At 44.5% G+C, this 19,096-nt stretch overlaps 1 protein-coding gene across 1 annotated transcript in view; it reads right to left on the minus strand.

Moving 5' to 3' along the window:
- The window catches only part of KIF26B (kinesin family member 26B), a 641,515-nt gene that overhangs the window by 289,599 nt on the left and 332,820 nt on the right, over nucleotides 1-19,096 (minus strand). Inside the window, exon 4 of the mRNA XM_073545144.1 lies at nucleotides 8,113-8,279. Coding sequence (XP_073401245.1) covers nucleotides 8,113-8,279 — 167 coding nt within the window. The remainder of the gene's footprint in view (nucleotides 1-8,112; nucleotides 8,280-19,096) is intronic.

Below are 19,096 nucleotides of genomic sequence, written 5' to 3' on the forward strand. Positions count from 1 at the left end.
AGCGTCCGACATTGCGCTTGCTTTCTAGCTTTGTCGTCGAGCGGCAGTGTACTACGCCGCGCTGCAGTTGCAGCCCTTCTTGGCGCTCGCAGTAGCGACACCACACACACGGTAGGTCTAGAGGGACGCAGCTCCTCTGTCTTAGGTCCTGCTCCTGTGACCAGATACCGTGTGTGCATTTACCTGAGGCCTGTGACCTCAACAGGCTCAGCGTTTTTTGCATGTTTATGTTGCGGTGCCTCTGTGTGTGAACAGAGCCCGCTCTGCGCACTTCGGGTGAAGTTGAACCCGTGCGCATTATACCGCCATATTGCTCCTCTGTCATTACCTAGCAGCGGTGTAACACCTACTGCACGGTGGACCCCGAGCGGCGAACGCACTTTATTATTTATTTTTATTTAGTGCGTTCCGCCGTTCCTAACATTATTCTAGCGCCAGGGTCAGGCTAGTGATGGCAGAACAGCAGCAACTCTTACAGTATATTCGGCAGCTGGAGGGCCGGTTGGCTACTTTTGAGAGTGCTATCTCAGCTGCAAAATCCACTGAAGCTGCTGTACAGGCAATCACAGACGCGGATTCACATATGTCCACGTCCTCCCACGCGCCGACAGTTACCTGCCTCCCGTTGCCCGATAAATTTTCTGGCGATGCCGCCTCTTGTAGGGGTTTCGTCAGCCAGTGCTCTATCCAGCTGGAGTTACTGGCTGTGCGATTCCCTACAGAACGGGCCAAGGTGGGGTTTAATGTTTCCCTTCTGTCGGGCAAGGCGATGGAGTGGGCTACGCCACTAAGGGAGCGTGGTGACCCAGAGATTCGGACCGCTGCTCAGTTTTTTACAGCTATTAAGCAGGTCTTCATGGGACCATGGGTCACGTAGGACACCTCTCATCAGCTACTTGCTTTGACTCAGGGATCCCTCTCGGTTAGTCAGTATGCCGTTCGTTTTCGGACACTGGCTTCCGAGCTGGAGTGGTCTGACAAAGCCCTCATCCCTGTGTTTTGGAGAGGTTTGGCGGAGCATGTTAAGGATGCTCTCTCTACCAGAGAGGTTCCTGTAAGTTTGGAAGAGCTGATTGCCATTTCCACCCGCATTGATCCTTGTTTTTTGGAGCGCGGCCTGGAGCGTGCTCAATCCAAACGGAAGGTTACCATGGCTCCCAACTGTTTTGAGCCTCTGGAACTACTCGAGCCAGAAACTCCACTCCCAGAGCCCATGGAGGTGTCTCTCGCCGTTCTCGAGGCGCGTCCGGCACAAAACTCCATTTGCGGTTGCCATTGTCAACACGCTGTTTCTCAGGACAACAGTGCCCCGCAATGGCCAAACTATGTGCTACCGCACAAGACCTTTGTCCCCCCTCGCCTTCGGCTGAAGGTTCTCGCGTGGGCACACGCGTCCAGGGCGGGTGGTCACTGTGGCTAAATGCAGACCACAAAACTCCTGGCAGGTTCGTATTGGTGGCCGCACAGGGCTCGGGACATTAAAAAATATAATCAGGCATGCGCCTCTTGTGCTCGGGTAAGCCTCCTTAAACAGAGAGTGGAGACGTCTGCCGACACACCGCGACGTCCCACTTCAACTTATGCTCCAAGCGGTTTTGCCGCTCCCGTTGTCTCCTACGTGTCCCTTCTTAAACCTGGCAATCTTGCCGCCTCTGATACCTTCCACGTTTCCCGGTTTTCCGTGTCACCTACCGGGACATCAGACTTGCCTTCGGATGAGTCTGAGGCCTATGCCTCTGATGGGCACAGGGTGGTGGATTGGAAGGCTCAGAGAGGAGGGGGCCCTAGGAGGGGGGGTAATGTTAGGCGTCAGGTTTCTGCGTCTGCTCTGCAGGAATCCAGAGCCTCACATTCTGCGGTCTCCTGTTGTCTTTCTACTGCAGAGGAGATTACTTTGCAGCAGATCGCTCCAGAGACTAAGTCCCTCTGTGCTCCTACTGGGCATGCTCATGAGGCGATCTCCCATTGGAGATCGGGAGTCATGTGCCCAGGTCCTGCTCCATATCTCATTGGTCCATCTCGGAGATCTGGAAGGTCCCGCACGGCTATAAAAAGCGCGCATAACCGTTCGGCCATGCGCTAGTATAGACTATACTTGCTATGTGTGAATGGTGACGGATGTATGATTCTGGTGACTGACTCATTATAAAACCCCTTCCCTCTGATATTACGTATGTGGATAGGGAATTAGTTCAGCAGTCAGCACCAGTCAGTGGCAAGCCTTAGGCCACTGTGCACACTGCACCTCTACGCTAGCGTCCGACATTGCGCTTGCTTTCTAGCTTTGTCGTCGAGCGGCAGTGTCCTACGCCGTGCTGCAGTTGCAGCCTTTCTTGGCGCTCGCAGTAGCGACGCCGCACACACGGTAGGTCTAGAGGGACGCAGCTCCTCTGTCTTAGGTCCTGCTCCTGTGACCAGATACCGTGTGTGCATTTACCTGAGGCCTGTGAGCTCAATAGGCTCAGTGTTTTTTGCATGTTTATGTTGCGGTGCCTCTGTGTGTGAACAGAGCCCGCTCTGTGCACTTTGGGTGAAGTTGAGCCCGTGCGCATTATACCGCCATATTGCTCCTCTGTCATTACCTAGCAGCGGTGTAACACCTACTGCACGGTGGACCCCGAGCGGCGAACGCATTTTATTATTTATTTTTATTTAGTGCGTTCCGCAGTTCCTAACACATCCTTGCCGTGTCATTGGTGCCAACATGTATCAGAATAAATGAGTGGACATCATTGGAACTGATGAGCTTTGGTATCCTATCTGTCACATTCTTGATCTTCGCACCTGGGAGGCAGCATACTTTTCTTGCGGTTATGTCCGATCTGGCTGCTTCTGTGCCTCTCAGTAGTTAGTCTCCCACCACTACCACTCTTCTTCGCTTCTTGACTGTACTTCTTGTTGTCACATCTGGGTGTTGCTGTGTGGCCTTTTCTTCTTTGCTTGCTGGCAGTGCCTCATTCGTTGGTGTGCCATCTTCGTCCTCCACAAGGCCTTGGTATCGGTTTCTCAGTTGTTTGGTTGGTGATTTCTCCATGGTCTTCTTGCTTCTTTTGGTCGCATGCTTCTACTCATCTTCTTTTGGAGGTTCTCTGACACTTTCTTCACCTTCTGTGACCAGTAGAGATGCTTCTGTTCTGTCTAGGAAGGCTTGATATTCTTTGATGAGTTTCAAAGTTGCAATTCTTTCTTCCAGATCCTGCACCTTTTCTTCTAAAAGGGCCAGTAGGCTACACTTCTGGCAGGTGAAGTTGGATTCTTCTTCTGGTCGATCTGTAAACATGTAACACATGTTGCAGCTCACCATGTAGGTTGTCACATCTGCCATGTTTCTCCTAGATTGTGCTGACTTGCTGTGTGTCTTCCTTCTTGTGTAAGCTACTGTGTGTAATCTTCTTGTGTAATCTGCTATGTTTTTTCCTTCTTGAGTAATCTACTCAATCAGTCAAGCTTTCTTGCAATAATGTCCTAGAGGCAAAAATTTGCATGCCGTAAGGCGTGCGGTATGGCGATGCTTTCCAAGCAGCTGGTCCCGGCTGTACCCAGCGATCTACTTGCTAAGGGAGACTCTTCGCTTTTCCCAGAAAGCACCTGGAATATTCAAATTGTCCCCCTCAAGCCTCATTCCCTGGTTTGGTGATGCTTTTCTAGCAGCTGGTCCCGGCTGTACCCAACGATCTTCTTGCTGAGGGAGACTCTTCGCTTTTCCCAGAAGTCACCTGGAATGTGCAAATTGTCCTCCTCAAGCTTCAATCCCTGTATCCCTGTTCCCTTATAAAAAATATGTATTGATATTGGGCATTCAGATATACAGCAAGTCTTTGGCGTAGCATTAAGACCTTAAAGCGGCATTCCCACAGCCAAGAGGGAAATATAGTATATTTCTTCTGATGTCGCTTACTCCATGTGCAGGCATTGCAGTAGCTTAAGTATCCATGGTTATGACCACTAACATCTAGTTGCTACAATATAAGTGGTCGTAGCCATGGATACTTAAGCTACTGTAATGCCTGCACATGAAGTAAGGGATAAAGCAAATCAGAAAAACTGCACATTTGTAAATATTTCCTAATATTATTATTATTACACCTACTACTCATTGCAATAGAATCTTGGAGATGGAAATACCCCTTTAAGCACCTTCAGGAGACTCCCAGAATGATTGCACCATGCAATTGGACCATTTAAAGAGGACCTTTCACACCTACAAACTAGACAACTTGACTACATATGAAACACTAAGTGCCATGGAATACGAAGGTCAGTGATGCTCTAGGGGCGGTCACAGAGAGGCCATGCAATTCTGAATCTGCAAAAATATTACTAGGCCACCCACCTTAGATCAATCTCCTCTCGGACGGCCCTTTTTGTTATGCTTGATGGGTTGAAACTGAAGAATTGTGGCCATTTCCAGCACACCCCAATGTCCTCTTATGGCATCCCACTTCTATTAGGGCCTATTTTCACCTTGTAGGTCCAAGTATTTCATGAGAACTAGTGGTATTCTTGTCAAACAGGCATCTTGATGGCCTCCATCTGATAACATGATTAATTTCCTTTACAATCCAGCGATTCCAGAAAGCCTTATAACCAGAATGGTCAGACTCTGGTCAACAGTGAGAATTTTTAGCATAGTGGACATGGCTTATACCCTCATCCTTGAACTACACTCCTTTGGGAGGTTGTTCAGCTCTGATAAGGTACCCCTTGGAGAGTATTTCCACTACCAATAAGGCCACCACTGTGCTATTCATACCCTTGGCTCCCAAACAGTCAAACCCCCCAATACTGTTTTGGAGACTATGCTGGCAGGGTGTTATCACCACAATCTACCAAATACTACTCTCTCCTACAACATCCACCCCTGTGCCATAAATATGTGGATAAATGGGAAGAGGGGCTCTGGGCATAAATATCTCCCCAGAAATATGAAGTACTATTTGGGATCAAGCAGCCAATTCCTCTATCTGTATCACCTACAAAGAAAAGCAATTCAAACCACTCATGCATTGGTATCATAGCCCAGCTTTCCTTCATTACCTAAGTCCATCAATACCACATATCTGCTGGAGGTGCTTAGCGCATAATGAATCCATCATTTATATCTCCTGGGAATGTAGTCTTATCAACCCTTTCTAAGGTATGGGAGAGTTAGCAGAATGACTCTTCCCCATTCAACAAGATCTAAATGGTCGAATGAATGAAGCGTGCTCATTGGAACATCTTATGGCCTCCCTCAACAACACCCTGGACAAATCTGAAAAAGAACGTGGATCCCTGGGAAGTCTATCATGCCACCACCAACTACTAAGACACCTGAACAAGACATGACAGCAACACCTTTCCTCCCTGATCGCTTTTGCCCTAACCCTCCCATCAATTTTTACCCCTTGTATTGTGACATGTGCAGCTCATCCCTCGTCTATTCTTTTTCCTTTTTTAATTATTGAATTGCTTATTTTATTGAGAATTCTAAACATTAGACATTAATTTGATTTTTGTATTTTATAACTGGTAAGTTATATCTGCTAGCAGAAGTTAAAAATATCAGAGCATTATTCACCCACAGCTCTTCCACGCTGCCCCCCCCCAGTGACTTTATCATGACTAGAATGCCTATGAATGCTGCAGCTACTCTGTTGTTTAAGGATTCTCTGTTACTGTGGCACTTAGGTCATTTGTTCACATGTTCAGTAAGGGTTGCAGGGTGGGGCAGAGGTTGTGGTCATTGCCGCAGCCCCTACCCCCTCCCGGAAATGAAGCCTCACCAGTGATGCTTGTTTCAGGAGCGGGACTAGTCCCTGCAATTATTGTGCTATCTGCACAGTGAGAGCAAGTGAAGTCACTCATCTCTGCACAACACCAGGTACTCTGATACTGCGCACTTCTCTTCTCTGTTTTGCAGGCTCATCACTACTGATCTGAGCAGGCAACACAAAGCGCGAGCTGTCACTGTGCACATCGCACAATGACAGCGAGCAGAGACATAGCAGGAACTAGCCCAGCTTCTGAAACGAGCATCACTGATGAGCATTTGCTTCGCCGATGACACTTTCATTTTCTTTCGGAAAGCAGATGAAACTCACTCATTCAAGTCTATGGGGTGCATTGTGGATACATTGCAATTCTGTAACATAGTAAAACGTAAATGATCTTGAAAATGATTAAAAGCAGCTGCTGTAAAAAAAAAAAAACAGACTGTACATGGACTGCACACAGATGACAAGTGAGAAAAAAAATCTTCCTGCTTTTTTGGATGAAACTGAATGCTTTTATATATGGTCATGTGAACCTACCATCATAACTATATTTATAACCTCATCTTATCTGTACAATACACCACAAAATGTAAAAAAAAAGTGCCTTCCAAAAACAACTACAGGTAAAATGGACTCTCACACAGTTTCTCCATGGTTTGTCTTTAGATTTAAAACAATCATCAGAAAAAATATCCTGCACGCAGGTCTCCTAACTAAAAGCAGCTGAATTGTTCAATCACATATGGAATTTCAAGGTCAAAGTATGACCTACCATAAGGCCCACAAGAAGTAGAGTGAGCTGTCTGTACAATTACTAGCTTGCAGACCTGCGATCCCGAGAGGACTGGATTTGCTAGACTGTTGTCAGTAAGGAATTACAGAACCCTGACTCTGGAGCTGTTTAATTCTCCGGCATTAGTGCAGGCAGTGAAGAATGGCTTGTCCTTCCATGACTTCTGGGCTCTGTTTTGGATCCTCTGCCTTTGCGCTTAACCTTGTTCTAAGCAGACCTAATACATTAAAATGTATCTGTGCTGTAATTAAAGAAGAATGCTGCTGACATGTGTCGGACACATCCTTACAAGACGCATATCTGAAGTCACTTGCTCCAGTCCCACCTGATTGAAAAATTATTTCCATTTAAAAATTGGATCCTTCTCTGTTTGTTTCTGCTTTCTATCAGATGTTGCTAAGCCAAATCCCAGGAGAGATTTACATTTCGTTTAGAACAATTTTAGCATCTTAAACGTGCTCATCACTGTCCATTTCCTTGGCAACAACTCGGCAAGATTACTACAATTTTAACATTTAGTCTAAATACTAGTCTTTCAGAAAAGGGAGAAGCAACCAGCGTGACTTAGACTTAATGGGAGAGTTATAGGGGGATAACCGAATTCTGACTGTGAATAACTATTACAATAACAACTATGTGCAAAGATAACGGACTACTGTATAATATAAAGGAAATAAATAGCACGTCCCTCAACTTCCAATGCACAAATCTCGGACAATGGGGTTTAACCTACTTTAAAACCTTGAGACTGACTGACAGTCCCCTGAATATGGCAAAAAATGTGTAGCACCAGACCCCTTCCTCCATCTCAGACACTACTGCACTAAGGCTCTATTCACACACAGATCTGTGAACTTGCCCGTCTTATAGAAAGGCTCCTGGTGCTATAATTCATAAGTCTCCATGAACTAAGTCTAAGCCACAGGAATGTCCTTTTCACATACCCTCGGCTGAAACATGTCCTAGGTTAACAATGGTAATGTATCCGTAAAATTGGATGTTACACAGATGTTCAGTATTTTCTTTACGCATCCATAGACTTGACTGGGCAAGAATCGGGAGAGAACAGTGCATGCTACAATTTTTTTTTGGTCCATGTGATAAAGCTGTCATCTGAACAGCCCTATTGAATTATATTAGTCAGTGTGCTAGCTGATTGCTATGCGGACAGAATAGATCCGTATTATACACTCGTCTGAACAAGCCCTAAAGCTATGGAAGGTCACATAGTGGTGTCATCCTTCCATAGAGAGAGACAACAGAATAATGGTCTATGCAGATCATCAAAGAGATCTAGTTTCATTGGATATTTCTCTGGTAGGAGAATTCAGATGTAAAAGAAGGGTCTGGATCCATTACCCATGAAGATGAAAAATCTACAGTCCCATCTGAGACAGAAAACAAAATGCTGTTGGTGTTTTTGACTTTTTTTGGTTACTTAGAAAACAGAGTATAGAATGTAACAAGCAAATATACTAGAATACTGTAGAACTAAAGGCATAGTTAAGTGCACCCTCAGAATAATTAACTCTGATGAGCGCTATGATTAATAGGTGGACTTACCTGGCAAAAAAGGAGGCAGCCACCGAGGTTCCTGTGGATGGTTCACTAGCAACATATGTTGTGTGCGCTGTAGGGAAGCTGTATATGGCAGGTTTATCAGCATTGTAGCGGTTCAGAGCGGCCTCAGTAAGACCTTCCCTGCCGGTCTCTGTCATCAGCTGAGAGATCTGCAACCAGAAAAACAACACTATTAGAGATTAAAAAAAAATCAAAAACTTGTTTTTATTTTGCACGGCATGGATATGAAAGAAATCACAAGTGATGCATGAAATCTGCTAAGTGTTCCTATGCATTTTTTTTAGATAAAAACACTGATATAATATTGACTAGAAAATTAATGCTCAGACTGAAAATGACCAATCGTACTCATAGTAGTTTTGTGGGGTTGTCCAAGTGGCTGCTTTATTTCCAGACACAGCACCGCTTTTATCAATTGGCTGTGTATGGTATTACAGGTCTGCCCAGTTCACGTGAATATGACTGAGTTGCAGTACCAGTAGCAATTTATCGGCAGATATGGCGCTGTATCCGTTAACAACAGACCGATTTTTGTAATCTGAAACAACCTCTTCCATCACTTTGACTTGAAAACTTTGCATGTTTCGAATAAGCTTCAGCACATCTCTTAAGGGGATATTCTGATGGTAAACTACTATGAATAATCTCACCTATCCATTAGATAGGTGGTAAATGGTAGATCGGTGGAAGTGTGCCTGGGTGGCGGTGTGACTGGTATGTCCCATGTGAAAACAGAAGTAGCCCTGCTGCTTTGTTCTCAGCTTATGGGTCCCCATAAGATAACACTCTCCTCTGCTACAGTCATTCTTAGGACTTTTGGACCCTTATTCTGGTGGTGGGAGGGAATTCCATTGATAAGACTACACTGATCTACTAGTTACCACCTCTCCAGTGGAGACAATAGTGATAAAAGAAATAACACTTTAATTAACATTACACTGAACCAGAAAGAAAACTCACCTATCTTTAATTAAAACATGTACTGCCAGAAATGAGACAATATAAGCCACCAGTCTACAAGTCTATATGTCCACACTTTTATATTGAGTCTTCTTTGCTTATTTGTTATTTCAGTCCATTGACGTTCATGGCAATATTGTAGACGTGTTTTTACACCGTATTCTATGTTTGTTCTGATCAGATTAATTGCAGTCAATGAATGAAGTGTTGTCACTAGAAAGAGCACCTTTCCAAGCACACAATCCAATATTGAAGATTAATGACTTATACCAGACGCTCTGTATCAAATTACCCCTATTGACAACTTGACCACCTAGTGATTAAAATGTAATTATCTCTAGAACTAGGGGACTGACTGGTGCGGCCGGGAGTACAGTAAAGCTGCCCGGTAAATATGGTTATCTGCTTTCAGCTTTATTGGCGGACATACAATGTGCTTCTTTCCGTTGGCGATATAGATGGAGTCTAAACCTTATAAACCTTTTTAGATGAAAACGTGTAATGCATCAGTCTGGTAAGAGATGAGCCCTGAAACAATAATGACTTCATTAATAGAGCCACTGCGCTGTTCTCGGTCTCCTGAGATTATGGCTCCAGCTGCTTGATCCTGCAAGCAATCCAGTATCAGCTTGCTATGTAACGCTGAGTCTCCCCTGCTGGGTGTCGGGGTCTACCTGTCACTGCAAATTGTCTGCAAAATTGTCAGTAGACGATGAAAGCAAATTTAAAATGATGGAGGTATTATTTGGCAGAAATGTCTCCATACGTAAGGAGAAAAGTAATAGATAATATTAATAATTTTATAATGCTTAGGCCGGTCAGTCACAGACCGGAGGCAGGCGGAGGGGCCAAGGGATCACAGACAGAGAGGAGAAGGCCCAGGGTACAGTCCAGCCCCTGTGCACCGAAATCTAATTAGCACAAAACATTAAATGGTGATTACAGAACCACAAAGCGAACTTCTTCCCCAAAGGTATAAATGTAATCAGTATTACAGCGTCATTACAGCCATTTCTGCCCTTTACATTACAAAATTGTCCTGGCAGGTTCTCTTTAATGTCACTCTTCATGTTTTTCTCATAATCGATAGGTCTTCTTTAAAGGGAACCTGTCAGCAGGATTGTGCACAGTAACCTACACACAGTGTCAGGTCGGCACCATTATACTGATTACAATGATACCTTGCTTGATGAAATCCGTCTTGTGGTTCTTGTTTAATCTTTATTTTCAGTTTGTAGTTAATGATATGCTCGTGGTCCGGGGCGGCCTGTGGGGGGTCTTCATGTGGTGCTCTGCTTGGGCATTCATAATGCAGACTGCTGACAGGTCACTGATCTCTCACTGACCTGCCCCCTAGTTTACATACTGCATGAATTATGGTTTGAAAAAAAAAATTCACATTCATCTGGCATTCATCTTAATGGAGCCTAATTTTTTTTTAGCTAGCAAAATGGCAGAGGCGCCTGCACACTAACATCCTGCCAGTGGTGATTGCCTGAAGAATGTGATTTTTTTCTTTTTTCAAACCATAATTCTATGCAGTATGTAAAGAAGGGATCAGTGACCTGTCATAAGCCCATACTGATGAATATCTATGCAGAGCACAACATGAAGCCTCCCCCCAGGTCGCCACGAAGCACAAGAGTTTCATAAAAGGGAATCTGTCACCCCTTTTTTCGAATATGAGCTGTGGCCACCACCATCAGGGGCTTATCTACAGCATTCTGTAATGGTGTAGATAAGCCCCTGATGTAACCGGAAACATAATATAAAAGAGTTAGATTATACTCACCCCGGCGTCCAATCCAGACCGATGTGTGTCGCAGTCCGGTCCGGTACCTCCCATCTTCATATGATGCCGTCCTCTTCTTTCCTTCCTGTCATGGCTCCTGTGCAGGTGCACTGCTCTGCCCTGTGGAGGGCAGAGCCCTGCAGTGCGCAGGTGTAGCGCCCCTGAAGCTCAGTCGCCACAGAGGTATTGCACCTTCTCCTAAGGTGTGGTGCCCCACCATCCAGGTAAGTTGGAGGCTCCTGACCACGCTCCAACATTCGCACCCCACACAATAGAGTAGTTCAGCACAACAACATTGCGGCTCCTTCCTTAGAGAGAAGCAGAGCACCTTTGGTGGTTCCCTGCTTGGAACACTAGACGTGCTGGGAGGTGAGTGGAGTTGAGAGCATATAAAAGAGCGGGATGTGTTGTGAGTTCATTTTCCCCATCACCATTGAGGTCTGATGAACTCCCTCTTCTGGTGAAGGAAGGTAGTGAGGCTGATTACAAAGCACCTGAGCAGAATGATGATGACTGGGTGACTGGAATTGCTGACTGGATATAAGGCAGCCGATGCCCTTCTGCCTTGCGGGTGACTTCTCTGAGGGATTCTAGGAGACCAGTCTGATTCCTGCTACTCAAAAGCTAAGTTTTTCTGCTCTGCTTTTTACATTTGTGTTTTGGTTTTGTTTTGCATTGTTTGTCTGATTTCTGCCTTTCCCTGCTGTGTGAGCTGAATTCCTTTTTGCTCTGTCTTCAGAAAATACCTGAGTACTGATATAGTCTTTTTGAAGCCTAGTGTCTTCAGGGCTTTTTTCCCTATCAGTCTGTTGGCTCTTATTTTTGAGAGGGTTTTGGCGGATTGCAGACAGCAGCTTTTCTATCCTGTCCTATATAGTTAGCTTGGGCCCCATCATTTGCTCAGCCTATCTTTCTATCTGTGTGAGTGTTTTTTCATCTTGCTTCACCGTCACTATATGTAGGGGGCTGCCTATTGCTTTGGGGTCTGCTCTGGGGCGGTTTAGATTTCCCTTTCTGTCTTTAGGCTGTGTAGTTCTCCAGCTGTGATCGAGGGGTCTAGGGCTCCGTAGGCACCCCCCACGGCTACTGCTAGTTGTTGTTGTTAGGTTCAGGGGTCTGCAATCCGATAGCTGCCAACTTCTCTGGTTTTCTGGACTTAGCTAGTATTTCTGTTTTTGCCTCCAACGGTGACTCATTCATAACAGAATCGCCCGCCATACCGCAGATCCTAGGGTACTCAATAGCAGGAAAGAATTGTAAAAAAAAAATGTGTGTATATTTTTTCCTCTATATCTCTGAGGCCGTAGGGGGAATTTTTTTTTTCTCTCAATGGAGATAAAGCAATTGTCTGATGGTGTGGAGCAGCTCGCTGCGGAAGTGCGGGGAATTTCCACCTACCTTGCTCATTCACATGCTGCTGAACCAAAGATCCCTACTCCTGATGTGTTTTTTGGGGATCGGTCTAAATTTTTGAATTTCAAAAATAATTGTAAATTATTTTTTGCCTTGAAGCCTAACTCGTCAGGGAACTCCGCGCAGCAGGTTAAAATTGTCATCTCTTTGCTGCGTGGCGATCCCCAGGATTGGGCGTTTTCTTTGAAACCAGATGATCCTATTCTGACTAATGTGAACGCATTTTTTCAAGCCTTGGGGTTGTTGTATGTCGAACCTAATGCTATTGATCAGGCTGAAAAGACCCTGTTGGCATTGAGCCAGGGTCGAGATTCTGCAGAATTGTACTGTCAAAAATTCCGAAAGTGGGCGGTCCTTACTACCAGGAATGATAATGCCTTGGCAGCTCTCTTTCGGAAGGGTTTGTCAGAAGCCGTAAAAGATACTATGGTGGGATTTCCTGCTCCCTCTGGTCTTGACGATTCTATGTCATTAGCCATTCACGTTGATCGGCGTTTACGTGAACGCAGGACTGCACGAGAGGTGTTGCCACCTGTTGAACAAGTGTCTGAACCTATGCAATGCGATAGAGTTTTGTCCAGGGAGCAACGTCAGGAGTTCAGAAGGCGTAATAAGCTGTGTTTTTTTTGTGGAGATGCCTCGCATATTATTTCTGTCTGTCCTAAACGAGAGAAACGTTTTGCACACACGTTTTCTGTGGGTGGTGTTCAACCTAAGTTTCTTCTGGCAATTACTCTGATCTGCTCCCTGTCCACATTTTCCGCCAAGGCTTTTGTGGATTCGGGAGCAGCTCTGAACCTAATGGACTTGGATTTTGCTAAACGTTGTGGATTTCCGATGACACCTCTGTGGACGCCTATCCCTTTGAGGGGGATTGATGCTACTCCTTTGGTGAAAAATAAACCTCAGTTTTGGACCCAGGTGGTAATGCGGGTCGCCCCAGACCATCAAGAAAATTGCAGATTTTTGGTGTTGCATAATTTGCATGATACCATTGTTCTGGGGTTTCCCTGGTTGCAAATTCATAATCCAGTTTTGGATTGGAAATCTGTGTCTGTGGTGAGTTGGGGTTGTCGGTGTGCCCTTAGTGAGGCTCCGGTTTTTTCCACCTCTCCTCAGTCGCAAGATGTTCCTGACTATTTGGCAGACTTTTATGATGTATTTAGTGAGAATGAGTCTGCGTCTTTGCCTCCTCATAGGAGTTATGACTCTGCAATTGAACTGAGCCCGGGGTGTAAATTTCCCAAGGGTCGGCTCTTCAATTTATCTGTACCCGAGCACGAGGCTATGCGATCCTATATTAAGGAGGCGTTGGAGAAGGGTCATATTAGACCATCCTCTTCACCCTTAGGTGCCGTTTTTTTTTTCGTGGCCAAAAAGGATGGTTCATTAAGGCCTTGTATTGATTATCGTGCCCTCAACAAAATTACTATTAAATATCAGTATCCGTTAGCCCTGATTTCGGATCTATTCTCCAGAGTTAAAGGTGCTTGCTGGTTTACCAAGCTTGACCTCAGGGGGGCGTATAATCTTATCCGCATTAAGCATGGGGATGAATGGAAGACGGCGTTTAATACTCCGGAGGGACATTTTGAGTACCTGGTGATGCCTTTTGGGCTCACTAATGTCCCTTCTGTCTTCCAGTGCTTCATGAACGACATTTTCCGAGACTTTGTGGATACATTTTTGATTATCTATCTGGATGATACTTTGATCTTCTCCAAGGATTGGGATTCTCATGTGGAACATGTTCGGACTGTGTTCCGGATCTTGAGGGAGAATTCCCTGTATGTCAAAGGATCGAAATGCCTTTTTGGGGTACAGAGGATTTCATTTTTGGGATTTATTTTGTCTCCGTCAACTATTGAAATGGACCCGGCCAAGGTACAGGCCATTTATGATTGGGTTCAGCCCACTTCTTTGAAGGCCCTCCAGAAGTTTTTGGGTTTTGCTAATTTTTATCGGAAATTTATAGCAAAATTTTCTAGTATTGCCTAGCCATTGACTGATCTGACTAAGAAGGGTGCTGATGTGTTGAATTGGTCTCCGGAGGCTGTTTCTTCCTTTCAGGAGCTGAAGCGAAGATTCACTTCTGCCCTGGTTTTGCGGCAACCTGATGTCTCACTCCCGTTCCAGGTAGAGGTGGACGCTTCCGAGATTGGTGCAGGAGCTGTTTTGTCCCAAAAGGATCCTGTAACATCTAAAATGAATCCCTTTGCTTTCTTTTCCCGAAAGTTCTCTCCATCTGAACGTAACTATGATGTGGGGAATCGGGAACTGTTAGCCATGAAATGGGCATTTGAGGAGTGGAGACATTGGTTAGAGGGAGCTAAACACCAAGTCGTGGTCCTCACTGACCACAAGAATTTGATTTACCTGGAGTCAGCCAAACGCTTGAACCCTAGACAGGCTGGGTGGGCCTTGTTTTTTACACGTTTTGATTTTGTGGTCTCTTTTCTTCCAGGAACTAAGAATGTCAAGGCAGACGCCCTCTCTAGGAGCTTCTTTGCTGATTCTCCTGTGGTGACTAGAGTTGAGCGATACCGTCCGATACTTCAAAGTATCGTATCGGATGGTATCGGCCGATCTTTAAAAAAAGTATCGGTATCGCCGATTCCGATACCGGAAGTCCCATTCAAGTCTATGGGACTTCCGGTATTGGAATAAGAAAAACCCTTTCCTGCCCTTGTACAGCCTCTCTGGGGTCTGTACGGGCCTTTCGGGGGGCTGTGCCGGCCTGCCAGGGGGTCTGTGCAGGCTCCGGTGGTCTGTGCCGGCCTGCCGGGGGGCTGTGCCGGCCTGCCGGTGGTCTGTGCAGGCTCCGGGGGGCTGTGCCGGCCTGCCGGTGGTCTGTGCAGGCTCCGGGGGGCTGTGCCGGCCTGCCGGGGGGCTGTGCCGGCCTGCCGGTGGTCTGCGCAGGCTTCGGGGGTCTGTGCAGGCATCGGGCGATGCCTGCTACCATGACAGTGATTGACACATTAGCCAATGATGGGACAGTAATAGTCCTATCATCCGGCTAATGTGTTGAATGTAAAAAAAAAAAAAAAAATTACATGCTACATACATACAACATGCATACTACATACATACTACATGCATGCTACATACATACTGCATGCTACATACATACTACATACATACTACATACATACTACATGCATGCTACATGCATGCTACATGCATGCTACATACATACTACATGCTACATACATACCACATACATACTACATACATACTACATGCATACTACATACATACTACATACATACTACATGCATGCTACATACATACTACATACATACTACATGCATGCTACATACATACTACATGCATTCTACATGCATGCTACATACATACTACATGCTACATACATACCACATACATACTACATACATACTACATACATACTACATGCTACATACATACTACATATATACTACATGCATGCTACATACATACTACATGCTACATACATACCACATACATACTACATACATGCTACATACATACTACATATATACTACATGCATGCTACATACATACTGCATGCTACATGCATGCTACATACATACTACATACATACTACATGCTACATACATACCACATACATACTACATACATACTACATGCATACTACATACATACTACATACATACTACATACATACTACATGCATGCTACATACATACTACATGCATGCTACATGCATGCTACATACATACTACATGCTACATACATACCACATACATACTACATACATACTACATACATACTACATGCTACATACATACTACATATATACTACATGCATGCTACATACATACTACATGCTACATACATACCACATACATACTACATACATGCTACATACATACTACATATATACTACATGCATGCTACATACATACTGCATGCTACATACATACCACATGCATACTACATACATGCTACATACATACTACATATATACTACATGCATGCTACATACATACTGCATGCTACATGCATGCTACATACATACTACATACATACTACATACATACCACATATATACTACATACATACAATACATTCATACAATACATACATAGACATACAGTACATATAACATAGAGTAACATACTTACCAATACTTGTCACATTGTTCCCCGAAGCCATTGTCTTTTCCGGAATAAATATTAACATAACAAACCACAAAAATACTCACCCACGATCCGAAGCAGTCCACGAGTGTGTCCCACGACGATCTTGGGTAGAGAACTGCAGCATCAGATGATGCTGCCGTTCTCTACGGGCTGCAGGAATCCAATGACGGAAGGTAGGTATCCTTCCGCACTGTATTCCTCCGCCACTTAAAAAAAAAAAAGTCCCTAGTCTCACTTTATGCCATTGCTGCGTGGGAAATCATCTGATGCTGCAGTTCTCTATCCAAGATCGTCGTGGGACACACTCGTGGACTGCTTCGGATCGTGGGTGAGTATTTTTGTGGTTTGTTATGTTAATATTTATTCCGGAAAAGACAATGGCTTCGGGGAACAATGTGACAAGTATTGGTAAGTATGTTACTCTATGTTATATGTACTGTATGTCTATGTATGTATTGTATGAATGTATTGTATGTATGTAGTATATATGTGGTATGTATGTAGCATGTAGTATGTATGTAGTATGTATGTAGCATGCATGTAGCATGCAGTATGTATGTAGCATGCATGTAGTATATATGTAGTATGTATGTAGCATGCATGTAGTATATATGTAGTATGTATGTAGCATGTATGTAGTATGTATGTGGTATGTATGTAGCATGTAGTATGTATGTAGCATGCATGTAGTATATATGTAGTATGTATGTAGCATGTAGTATGTATGTAGTATGTATGTAGTATGTATGTGGTATGTATGTAGCATGTAGTATGTATGTAGCATGCATGTAGTATGTATGTAGTATGCATGTAGTATGTATGTAGCATGTATGTGGTATGTATGTGGTATGTATGTAGCATGTAGTATGTATGTAGCATGCATGTAGTATATATGTAGTATGTATGTAGCATGTAGTATGTATGTAGTATGTATGTAGTATGTATGTAGTATGTATGTGGTATGTATGTAGCATGTAGTATGTATGTAGCATGCATGTAGTATGTATGTAGTATATATGTAGTATGTATGTAGCATGTATGTGGTATGTATGTAGCATGTAGTATGTATGTAGCATGTAGTATGTATGTAGCATGCATGTAGTATATATGTAGTATGTAGTATGTATGTAGTATGTATGTGGTATGTATGTAGCATGTAGTATGTATGTAGCATGCATGTAGTATGTATGTAGTATGTATGTAGTATGCATGTAGTATGTATGTAGTATGTATGTAGTATGTATGTAGTATATATGTAGTATGTATGTAGCATGTATGTGGTATGTATGTAGCATGTAGTATGTATGTAGCATGCATGTAGTATATATGTAGTATGTAGTATGTATGTAGTATGTATGTGGTATGTATGTAGCATGTAGTATGTATGTAGCATGCATGTAGTATGTATGTAGCATGCATGTAGTAGGTATGTAGCATGCATGCATGTAGCATGCATGTAGTATGTATGTAGTATGTATGTAGTATGTATGTAGCATGCAGCATGTATGTAGCATGTATGTAGCATGTATGTAGTACGTATGTAGTATATATGTAGTATGTATGTAGCATGTAGTATGTATGTAGCATGTAGTATGTATGTAGTATTTTTTTTTTTTAACATTTAACACATTAGCCGGATGATGGGACTACTACTGTCCCATCATTGGCTAATGTGTCAATCACTGTCATGGTAGCAGGCATCGCCAGATGGGACTTGTAGTGCACAGACCACCGGCAGGCCGGCACAGCCCCCCGGCAGGCCAGTACAGACCCCCACAGGGTGCACAGACCACCGGCAGGCCGGCACAGACCCCGGGCAGTCCACACAGCCCCCCGGCAGGCCGGCACAGCCCCCCGGCAGGCCGGCAGAGACCCCCGGAAGGCCCGAAATGACGGCGCATCATGATGCGCACACACCGCGCATCATGATGACGTCAGGCTGTCAATCAACTGAACTTCCGATTCCGATGCCGAATTCCGATATTGAAAAAATATTGGAAGTCGGTATCGGAATTCCGATACAGCAAGTATCGGCCGATACCCGATACTTGCGGTATCGGAATGCTCAACACTAGTGGTGACCAAGCCTGCTACCATCTTAGGCGAAGGGGTAGTTCTTTCTGCCATCTCGCCCGATTTGAGACGTGCTCTGGAAGAGTTCCAGGAGGACAAACCTGAGCGTTGTCCCAGTGGAAAGTTGTATGTTCCTGACCAGTGGAAGAAGAGAGTGATGTCTGAAGTTCATTGCTCTGCATTGGCTGGTCATCCAGGTATTTTTGGTACTAGTGATCTGGTGAGTCGGTCTTTTTGGTGGCCCGCCTTGTCTCGTGATGTCAGGAATTTTGTGCAGTCCTGTGGGACTTGCTCCCGGTCTAAACCTTGTTCTCGCTCTAGTGGGTTGTTGATGCCTTTGCCGGTCCCCAGGAGGCCATGGACCCATATTTCAATGGATTTCATCTCTGATATGCCTGTCTCTCAGAGAATGACTGTTATTTGGGTGATTTGTGATAGGTTCTCTAAGATGGTTCATCTTGTACCACTCCCTAAGTTGCCATCTTCCTCTGAGTTGGTGCCCCTGTGTTTGCAACAGGTGGTTCACTTGCACGGGATTCCTGAGAACATTGTATCTGACAGAGGAGTTCAGTTTGTGTCTAGA

Source organism: Dendrobates tinctorius, unplaced genomic scaffold, assembly GCF_039654945.1.
Source record: "Dendrobates tinctorius isolate UK_male_01 unplaced genomic scaffold, ASM3965494v1 ptg000140l, whole genome shotgun sequence".
Lineage (NCBI taxonomy): Eukaryota > Metazoa > Chordata > Amphibia > Anura > Dendrobatidae > Dendrobates > Dendrobates tinctorius.